The sequence below is a fragment of the Ochotona curzoniae genome, unplaced genomic scaffold (genome assembly GCF_017591425.1).
Source record: "Ochotona curzoniae isolate NIBS_2020 unplaced genomic scaffold, NIBS_Ocur_1.0 contig_3520, whole genome shotgun sequence".
Taxonomy (NCBI): domain Eukaryota; kingdom Metazoa; phylum Chordata; class Mammalia; order Lagomorpha; family Ochotonidae; genus Ochotona; species Ochotona curzoniae.
This window is the reverse complement of record NW_024465894.1, coordinates 16,963,272-16,974,044: the sequence shown is the minus strand read 5'-3', so window position 1 is coordinate 16,974,044 and position 10,773 is coordinate 16,963,272. Positions and strand designations below refer to the sequence as shown.

The following is a 10,773-nucleotide window of genomic DNA, read 5'->3' as shown; positions in this document are numbered from 1 at the left end:
GGGGGAAAACAAAACAAAACAAAACAAAACCAAAACTTAATAAATAAGATGCTGTCCCAGGGGGTATGGGTGGCAGGGGAGGGCATCCCTACAATACAATCACTGGTCAGGTTGCAGGAGCCCCTCAGAGCTGGGAGCCACCGCCTGCAGGGCTGGGGCCGGCCTGGCCTAGTGAGCGGCAGCTGATTCTGCGGATGGAGTGCAAGGCCACGGTGCAGCAGCCCCGCAGCAGGGAGCTGATGTTGTAAATGGGCTGGCCCTGGCGCCGCTGGGAGCGGCAGAGCCAGGCCACCGTGGGCACAGCCGGCACCACCACGGCCAGCAGATCCACAAGGTAGTGGCGGCTCCAGTAGCTTTTGGGCTCCTTCTCGGCAGAGGCCGCTGCCTCCTCCTCCTCTTCCACGGGGCACACCACGCTCACTGATGGGCCAGGGTTGGGGTGGGCACTAGGCCGGTGTGGGGTGGGCCCACAGGTGACTGGCTCTGTGGCCTCAAGCTCATCACCCACGGTCACCACCACTGCTGAGTTAGGGTCTCTGGGCCTCTGGGGTCGGGGGTCAGGCTCTGGGACTGTCCCGCAGACCTGGGCCTGGGTCACCTTCTCCAGGATGGTGTCCAGGTCAGGCTGGTACTGCCCAAAGTCTGTCTGGATGGCACGTTCCTGCATGCAGCTGGCCTGCACACCGGCCTCCATGCCACACAACAGCTTCTCATAGGTGTTGCTGGCAGGGAAACGGGGGCCCAGGCTGAAGGTGCCATGCAGCGAGGCCTCCTCTGGGCCACAGTCCACCCCCGATGACAGCAGGCTGCTGGCCTCCAGGGCGTCCGTCCGGCTCAGTGAGTCGTCAGCTGCTGCATAGCCGCTGTCAGCGCCGTCCTCGTTGGAGGTGTTGGGGGCATCCCCGGGCTGGCGGTCACCGCAGACGGCTGGGTCACTCAGCTTGGTGTAGGTGGAGCTGCGGGTGAGGGAGCGGGCAGGGGAGCCACCGGCTGACTCCCCTGTGCCATCTTCCTTGGCTGTACCACTCTGGGCCACCTCCAGGCTGTGTAGCAGCGTCTCCAGCTTCTTGTTCTGGATGTTGATATCCACAAAATACTGCTGCAGCCCCTTGTCCTTATCGATCAGGTTGTTCTTGACGGTATCAATGACTTGCTTGAGCTGCTTGATCTCTTTGCGGGCCTCCTTCAGGGCCAGCTGGGCCTCCACGCGGTGGCACTCCTCCTCGATCCAGTCCTCCTGCATGCGGGACAGCTGCATCTTCAGGTCATCAATCTCAGAGTCCCTGCAGACAGACAACACACCCACATTCACTGCCTGCCTGCCTGCTCTGCCACGGCCTCCAGGTCACCAAGGACACAGAGTCGTGGCTCAGAGCTAAGAGACAGAAGCAGGAATCTAGTGCCTCATGCTTTCTTCTTGTTCCATAGGCAGGAGTGCATGTGCGTGGGGAGTGGAGCCCAGAGGTGAAACGGGAGAGGCAGTGGGAGATACCACTGGTACTCACTCTCCAGGGGCCAGAATGCAAGTTCATTTAAGGTTTAGATCCATCAGAGAGGACAAGGGGGACTCTCAGGTTTCAAGGGCTACTATAAAAACCTAACACAATCTTAATCACACACAGAGGAAACTTCTGCTCTATGAATGGGATGTGGCTCATCAGAGAAGGTTTTGAAAATGTCTTCTGGAGGAACAATTGACTCGAGGTCCCTAGGAAGGAGTACTGGGGGCTGGGGAGGGGCGTTGATGGCTTTATACTATCTCTCTGTGAAAGAACAGCAAGTGGTGGGTGGATGAGAAGGGAGGATTGAGGACAGCAGGGCTCTCTTCTTGACAGTTCTAGAAATGTTTCCTTTGCAGTTACCTTAAAAAGGAAAGGCTGAGAGGGTAACAAGAAAGACAAAGAGCTGGGCCACGTCAGCCAGACAATGGCAGACTCGCAGCTACCTGTTCAGCCACTCACACTCATTCCACTTGGCCCCATCAAGGACAAGTCCAGGGCCATAGCGAGAGAGGTGAGACTAAAAAGATATAAAATCTCAGGGACAGGTTTTTGGTTTGGCAGTTAATGTACTGGTTAGGATGCCCGAGTCCTTTATCAGAGTGCCTGGGTATGACAGCCTCCTCCAGCTCCTCACTCCAGCTTCCTGCTAATGGGCACCCTGCAAGACAACAGTGATGACTCAAGTTCTTAGGTTTCCATGGAAGGCCTGGATGGAGTTTCTGGGTCCTAGTTTTAGCCTCAATGTAACCCCTCCATCATGGGCATTTGGGGTGTGAATCAGCAGGTGGCAGCTACCTATCTCTTTCTCTACCTCTCAAAATAAAATTTTCTCAAAAGATTTACTTATTTACTTGAAAGGCAGAGTTATAGAAGGAGGAACAGGGGACGTAGGTAAATCTTCCATCTGCTGCTTCTAAATGGCCAAAATGGATTGAGTTAGGGCAATCTGAAGCCATGAGTCAGGAACTTCTTCTGAGTCTGCCAGGTGAGAGCAGGGACCCAAGGTCTTGGGTCATTTTCCACTGCTTTCCTACCAGTATAAACAGGGAGCTAGATTGGAAATGGAGCAGTCAGAACTTAAACTTGTGCCCATGTAGGATGCCAGTGCCATAGATGGCAGCATTACCAGCTATACCATAGCACACAGCAACAGCCCCCTCAAATAACTTATTTTTTAATTTAAGAATTGTGACTGGCTCTGTGGCATATCAAGTTAAACCTCAGCCTGCAGTGCCTGCATTCCACATGTGGATGCTGGTTTGAATCTTAACTGCTTCACTTCCAATTCAGCTCCCTGATTATGGCCTGGGAAAGTAGATGGTACAATCGCTTGGCCTCCTGCATTCATGTGGGAGACACAGAAGAAGTTCCAGGCTCCTAGCTTCAGCCAGCTCTAGCTGTTATGGCTATTTGGAAAATGAACAAGTAGATGAAAGATCTCTCTCTCTTTCTCTGCAAACCAATACATGTGGTACTCCATATCAACAAACTGAAAAATAAAAGCCATATGATCAGCTCAACAGATACAGAGAAGGCATTTGATAAAATACCACTTTATGCTAGACATGAATAAGCATAGAAGGAACATTCTATAACACAATGAAAGCAATATGTGAAAAACCCAACACCAACATCATACTAAAGGTGGAAAGACTGGAAGCTTTTCTACTAAAATCTGGAACTAGGTAAGGAGTCCACTCTTACCACTGCTATTCAATATAGTATTGGAAGTCTTTGTCAGAGCTTTAGGCAAGTAAAACAAATCAAAGGAATTCAAATCAGAAATGAGGAACTGAAATTATCCCTGTCTACTTGGGAGAAACAAAAGATTCAGTCAAGAGACTACTGGAACTCATAAGAGACTTTGGAGGATAGCAGGATGTAAAATTAATGAACATAAATCAATGGCATTACTATACACAAATAACTCCTTGGCTGAGAGAGAAATTATAATTACAGTCCCCTTTAAAATAGTGGAGATGAATCTTAAATACCTAGGAATTAATCTAACCAAATATGTGGAAGACCTCTAAGATGAAAACTGTAAAACCTTAACAAAAGAAATAGAAGACATTAAAAGATGGAGAAACTTACCTTGTTCCTGAATCAGCAGGATCAACATCATGAAAATGTCCATATTACCAAAAGTAACATATAAATTCAACATGATCCCAATCAAAATCCCAACAACATTCTTCTCAGAAATAGAAAAGGAGATACAAAAGTTCATCTGGAAACACAAGAGACCATGAATAGCCAAAGCTATCCTGAAGAATAAAAATCAAGCAGGAATAATAATTCCAGACCTCAAGACATACTTCAGAGCAGTGGTCATCAAAACAGTCTGGTACTGGTACAGAAATAGAGAAGATTAATGGAACAGAATAGAAACACCAGAAGGGAGCCCATCCATGTATAGCCAACTAATCTTTGACAAGAAAACTAAAAACAACCTAGGGAAAAATTCTGGTCTCTTTAACAAATGCTCTTGGGACAACTGGAGATTGTCCTGCAGAGAGAAGAAGCAAGACCCGCACCTGTCGCATTATACAAAAATCAGCTCTAAATGGACCAAAGACCTAAAAGCTACACCCAGAAACCATCAAACTATTCAAGGAAAACATAGGAAGCACACTCCAAGATACATGAATTGGGAAAGACTTCTTGAAAAAGACACCCAAAGCACAGGTAGTCAAAGCCAAAATAAACAAATGGGACTGCATCAAACTAAAAAGCTTCTGCACAGAAAAGGAAATGATCAACAAAGTGAAGAAGTAACCAATGGATTGGTAGAAAATCATTCCACACTACACAACTGACGGGGGACTAATAACAAGGATTTACAAAGAGCTTCAGATACCCAGTGACAGCAAAACAAACAACCTGTGAAGAACTGGATGAGGAAATGAACACGTGTTTTGCAAAAGAACAAATTCAAATGGATAGTAGACATATAAAAAGATGCTCAGGCTCTCTAGCCATCAGAGAGATACAAATGAAAACCACATTGAGATTCTACCTGACTCCAGTGAGGTTGGCTTACATTTAGAACTCTACTAACAACACTTGCTGGTGTGGATGTGGGGAGAAAGGTAACCTCCTTCATTGCTGGTGGGAGTGTAGACTAGTACAACCAATATGGAAGTTAGTTTGGAGATTGCTTAGAGAACTCCAAATAAACCTGCCCTATGACCCAGCTATCCTGCTCCTAAGAATATATCCAAAGGAAATGAAAACTGCATATGAGAAAGGGACCTGCAATCCTATATTTATAGCAGCAAAATCTACAACAACAAAGACATGGAAACAACCCAGATGCCCATTCAAAGAGGAGTAGATAAAGAAACTATGGTATATCTACTCCATGGAATACTACTCAGTCATTAAAAAGAATGAAATTCTACTATTTGCAATCAAATGGTCCCAACTTGAGACCTCAGTGAAATAAGTCAATCCCAAAAGGACAAATACCATATATTCTCTCTGATATAAGGTAAACTTCATGCGAATTATAAGATCAATAACCCCTTCAATACTGTTTTTGCTGCAACCCATGCATTTTTTTTAAAGATTTATTTTTTATTATGTTTTATTGGAAAGGCGGATATACAGAGAGGAGAGACAGAGAGGAAGATCTTCTGTCCGATGATTCACTCCCCAAGTGAACGCAACGGCCAATGCTATGCCAATCTGAAGCCAGGAGCCTCTTCCGGGTCTCCCAAGCGGGTGCAGGGTCCCAAAGCTTTGAGCCTTCCTCGACTGCTTTCCCAGGCCACAGGCAGGGAGCTGGAAGGGAAGCGCAGCTGCTGGGATAGAACCGGTGCCCATATGGGATCCCAGGCGTGCAAGGCGAGGACCTTAACCACTTGTGCCACCGTGCCGGGCCCAACCCATGCATTTTTTTTTAAGATTTATTTATTTTTTTACAAAGTCAGATATACAGGAAGGAGGAGACACAGAAAGGAAGATCCTCCATCTAATGATTCACTCCCCAAGTGAGCGCAACGGCCAGTGCTGCACCGATCCAAAACCAGGAGCCAGGAACTTCCTCCAGGTCTCCCACAAGGGTGCAGCATCCCAAGGCTTTGGGCCGTCCTCGACTGCTTTCCCAGGCCACACGCAGGGAACTGGATGGGAAGCAGAGTCGCCGGGATTAGAGCCGGTGCCCATATGGGATCCTGGTATGTGCAAGGCGGGGACTTGAGTCGCTAGGCCACCACGCCGGGCCCGCAACCCATGCATTTTGAAATTTACTTTTATTTTCATTTCTTCAAAATAGTTTATTTTCTCTTATTAAATGCTTCACTGACTCAGATCATACATTGGTACCATTTTCTCCAAGAAGCTTTTTGTTTTCTTTTTTAATTCTTTATTGACACATTGGTTATTCAGCAGTGTTATTTAACTCCATGGTACTGTAATTTTTTTTAACTTTATTCCTGTTGTTTTCGTTTTTTGTCTTTTTTAAGGGAATATATACTGTGTAATAGAAACTATCATATCCAGATATGGAGCTACAATGCAGCATGCATTTCTCTTTCCAAATCAAAAATGCACTCCCAGTGAAACTGTTGGATGTATCTTGACAATAGGATGCTTGACTCTCTGCCAGTGTCTGTACCCGTAATGTCAGGATATACTTAAATAGCAGAATGATGGGCTTATGACTGCTTATGAAGGCCTGTACTATTCTAACAATATTGCGGAAATCAGTTGCGGGGGGATTTGGAAAGGGTAAGGGAAATCTCAGAGCCTATGGAATTATATCATAAAATTAAAAATAAAATACATGGAAATAAAAACTATCCCACTGAGGTCCAAAACCAGGGAGAGATAGGGCAGTGACCAACTGAAAGTGACAAAGGAGAAACCGCAACAGGACCTTGAAAGTGCAGCCGGGTGCTCCCCCTCCAGCTCCTACATGGCCATTCTGTCCATTTATAGAAAATTCCAGGACAGACAAATCCAGAGACAGGAAGAGGAGGAGATTCAGGGACCAGCTGATTTCAAGGAAGAGAAACCACTACTAATGGGAATAGGGTTTCTTTTAGGAAATAGCAAGGTTATGGAATGCGAGTGGTGATGGTTGCACAATTCTATAAGATGTCTAAGAACCAACCAGATTAACACTTTATATCCTTGAGTTTTATGGTATGTCAATTATATCTTTAAATTTCTTTTCATTTTTTGTAGTATGGCAATTATATCTTAACAAAGCTGTGATACATTTTAACAAGACAAAAATAAAAAGGCAGTTGTGGTCTCTACCCTGAGCTCCAGTGTGCAGCTCGGAATAGCATGCATGTTTGACAGACCCCTGGAAAGAAAAGCTAATCTATGGAGACCAGGGACAGCCTCAAAGTGTCAGTTGTAAGGGCAAAGCCACCAAGCTTTAAAGACAGGGGCTGGGAGGTTGGGATAGAGCAGCTCAGCTTAGGTGGGCCTGTCGGGCTCCTAGGAGACCCCCAGGCTGGGTGGGAGCTCAGGGAAAACTTTCCTACAACTTTGCATCATCTATGGGCAGGAAGTCGATAAGCAGGAAGACTTCTAGGAAGCAAAGGAGAGATAAAGTCTGGTTTTCACCAATAGATGCAGATGAGCCAGAGAGATTTCCTATGGCCAAAAAGGGATGCCAGGCTGAGGCTAGGAGTACTCTGCCATGGGTGGGAGGCCCAGCAGGATAGGCTTTGATGGGGACCTGCCACCTGCTAGGTCCCAAGCAAAGTTTGTGGGAGCAGCTCAACTTGAAAGGAGGTTTTACTTTGGGAAGGGAGAGAATGAGTGGATGATGGGAGCTCCCCCTACCCCCATGCCATCCTCCAACCCGTCTTCCTTGAAACGTCCCAGGTTGCTAGTTCCACTGGGTGTGAAAATGACCAGTGGTCCCTGGCCCTGCTCACCGGTCCTGGAGCCGGTCCTGTGTGTCCTTCAGCCGGGCCTTCAGGTGCCGGATGCATACCTCCTTCTGCTGCAATGGAGTCAGGTACTGCTCTGGGGTTGGGGGCTTGATGCCGTGGTTGTCACTGCACAGCGTGTACTTCATGGAACGCCTGTAAGAGGATGTCCATTCCCGGAAAGGAAGGTGACAGTCAGTCAGGTCACAGGGGCAAGGGGACAAGGGCCTGACCATCTTTGTGCCTGATCACCAACGACTCAGAGCCAGACTTCCTGCACAGACTCACATGAAAAGAACATAGAGCTTGCCTGTGTGAGGAGCATGGAGCGGGAAGGCGGGGGCTCAGGTTCCTCTAGGGAGGGGTGGGAGGCAGGTTGCAGGGCAGGTGTGTGGGCCTGGCCCCATGCTGAACTTCACCAATTCTGTCTCTGCCAATCCCCACAGCAGCCAAGGGCTTCCGAGAATCGCTGGCCTCAGACATGGCAGTACTTGCCCACTGCCTCATGATGGTTCCAGTGGTGCACCCAGAGCCAGGCTTCCCACCTCCCAGCAGCCCACAGCATGAGTTTGAGTGCTGGAGGCTGGGGTGAGAGGTGCATATCTGAGTCTGTGTGAGACAGGCACATTCCCTGAGATGGTGGGGAGTAAGGGAAGGAAAAGCACTCTTCCCTAGGGTGGAGAGCTGGTGTGGCCTGTGCACAGGTATAGCCAGCATGTGTGAGCAGGCCCAGATGTCTCGAGACACTCTGATCAATTCCTTCTCACCTAACTCATGCACATGTGGGCAGGCACTGCATGAATGCACATATCCTCGGTGTGCACCTGAATCCATCAGCTTCTGCCTGGTCTGTGTGTACTTGTAAACTCCTATTCCTGTACATGCACCTGTGCCTGCACCTTGTCATCATCCTGCTGTTGTCTTCTAGGGTCCTGGCATATGCTAGGACTGGCCCATGCACATGTGTGGAGTGTCTACAGTGGCATCCTGCATGGGCACTGCTCCTAACATGGGACAGCAATAAGGCAACACCTGTGCAGGACACACTGGCCTGATCAGTGCAGAGGAGGGGATGTTTCTACCCACAGCAGACAGAGAGTAAGTGCCAAAGTTTCCACAAGACAGGAGAGCACCCCAATTCCACAGTAGACATAGCCCAGCAGCTTCCTGGCTGATGGCTGTCTCATTCAAAGAGAAGTCTTTGAGTCTAGATGTTAATACCTGGGCTCAGGAGCTAGCATTATGGTACAGCAGGTTAAGCTGCTGTCTACAATATCACCATCCCATATAAGAACTGGTTTGACTCCTGGTTGCTCCATTTTTGATCCAGACCCAGGCTAATGCAACCGGAAAGGTAGCAAATGACAGCTCAAGTACTTGAGCCCCATGTGGAGAGACCCAGATAGAGTTCCAGGCTCCTGGCTTTGGCCTGGCCCAGGCCTGCCTATTGTACCATCTGGGGAATGAGCTAGCCAGCAGATATAAGATCTCCCTCATTCTCTCTTTATGTTTTTCCTCCTCCTTCTGTGACTTGGCCTTTTGAAGATAAATCTTCAAAAACCCAAAACCCCAAACCTGGACCTGTTCTCATACAATTGCCCTCCCTCTCACTTTGTTCCTTTACAAACTGAGTATTCCCAGGTCCAGGGAGTGAAAATAATCCTCTTTGGGCCTGGGAAAGATGGGCCTTGGTGATGCCCTAGTGAGCTCTTCTGGCTTTCTCTTGCCCGTTTCCCTCAAGTCAGGCCAAAGCCCTAATTAAGGCAGTTACTGCTCGCAGCTGTCTAAGAGTTGTAGGTGGTGGTCACAGATCATCTCAGGGAAGCCTTGAGGTTATTAGCTCCATTTTACAGATGAGGCAATGGAAACTCAGAGACAAGTCAGGAAGGAATCCAAAGTCTGCGCTGTCCCCTCACATTCCGCTGCCTTCCACTTTCAGCTCAAGGCTGGGAAACAGGATGAGGTGCTGCCTCCTCCAGCTCTGACTTTCTGATCTTCCTGAGTCCTTAGGACCCTGAGCTTGCCTCTCCAACCTGGTCCTCCTTTTCCATCAGTCTCTGTTCATTTTACCCAAGGCCACAACTTACACACATTGCACATGCACTTGTCACAGGTTTCACTGTACCACTCTCCCAGCGTCCCTCCCCCACCCAAGATACTGGGGTTCCCAGTCAGAGGGCAAGGTTTGATTACCTGGGTGTGGGGCTGCTGTCACTGCCCTTGCAGGAGCCTGAGTTGCTGCTGCTGCTGAGGGAAGAGGTGCCGTAGGCATCCCGCATGCTCACGGGTGGCGAGGTACGCCTGGAGGCAGGGAGAAGAGGCAGGTGCTCACTCTGGCTGGTGGGCAGTTGCGGACACTGGGCGAACACTGCCAGGCCGCTGCGGCCCAAAGTCCCCCCACTTCGGGGTCACCGCCGGGGACAGAAGCAGATGGGGGAGAGGGAGATGCACAGACAAGGGTAACAGAACAGACAGGGAAAATCAAGATGGAAAGCCAGAAGGAGGTTGGTCCTCCCAGCTCCCCAGGGACAAGCATGAAGGTTGGGCAGGGTACAAGCCGAGGGTGGGACCCCATCTACCCTTACCCAGGAATTTCATTTCTCAAGGTTCCTCAAGGCCAAGGGAGGAGATGCCTGCGTGAACTGGGACAGATGTGGAAAAGAGTGGAGTGGACAGGAGGAAGATGAGGAGGAGAGATCCACAACAGGTGCCAAGGGGGGAAGCCTGAGTGTGCCCCAGAGGGCAGCTTGTCTCTGGTAAATGACACCTATGAGGCTAGGCCAGCTAGGACCTCAGAAAGCTTTCTTATTCAGTGTGCCCTTTGAGCTCTTCAATACCTCCAGGAGGAGGTGATAGCAAGCTCATCTTAAAAATGGGAAACTGGGGACAGAATTTGCTTAGATAACCTGCAAATCAGTGGCAGGTGGAGACAGATGCCCACCATCCAAGGGGGAGACTCACCTGCGGGATCCAGCAGAGGCCCGTCTGCTCCCTGGCAGGGACATGGCCATGAGGCTGCGGGTCCGTGTGAGGGGCGGGATGGGCGGTGTCCCGGGGGCTGAGGAGAGAGGGCGGGTTGTGGGGGCCGTGGGCAGGGCTGGGCCGGGCCATGTCATCCTCTCGTTGGGGCCGCTGCCCGGCATGGCTTCTCTCACCCTTTGGCAGGCCACCCTGGGACAGGGCACACTTAGCCCACAATTAGCTGTCGCTGCCAATAGGCTTAATCAGGCTCGCACCAAAAAAAAAAAATCACAATTGTGAAAGTCTCAGGGGTAGCTGTGAATCATCAGTCCAGCCACCCTTGGATTCTCAGATGAGGGATCGTGCCCTGGGGAGGGCAGAGGCTTTGCCCAAGACTTAGGGCTTCGGATGCTGGA

The 10,773-nt window shown here is 49.2% G+C and overlaps 1 protein-coding gene across 3 annotated transcripts; it reads right to left on the bottom strand.

Annotated features, from left to right (window-relative positions):
- Nucleotides 1–10,539, bottom strand: SNPH (syntaphilin). Of its 3 annotated transcripts, none has more exons than XM_040981697.1 (4): nt 10,358–10,539; nt 9,590–9,697; nt 7,403–7,552; nt 1–1,283 (listed from the first exon to the last, which is right to left on the bottom strand). In XM_040981697.1, exons 1-4 carry the CDS (start codon nt 10,537–10,539, stop codon nt 125–127), a joined length of 1,599 nt encoding a protein of 532 aa, XP_040837631.1. In that variant the 3' UTR covers nt 1–124. The 3 variants fall into 3 exon arrangements, with proteins under 3 accessions (XP_040837631.1, XP_040837632.1, XP_040837633.1); XM_040981698.1 differs by having other exon boundaries at nt 9,590–9,796; nt 10,358–10,407; XM_040981699.1 differs by lacking the exon at nt 9,590–9,697 and having other exon boundaries at nt 10,358–10,407.
- Nucleotides 10,540–10,773: the final 234 nt, after the last annotated feature.

Coding starts and splice junctions, on each gene's coding strand:
- SNPH (XM_040981697.1), bottom strand. CDS start 10,539: ATGCCGGGCAGCGGCCCCAACGAGAGGATGACATGGCCCGGCCCAGCC. Junction 9,698..10,357: donor GCCTCTGCTGGATCCCGCAG/GTGAGTCTCCCC, acceptor CCCTGCCTCCAG/GCGTACCTCGCCACCCGTGA. Junction 7,553..9,589: donor GACAGCAGCCCCACACCCAG/GTAATCAAACCT, acceptor ATCCTCTTACAG/GCGTTCCATGAAGTACACGC.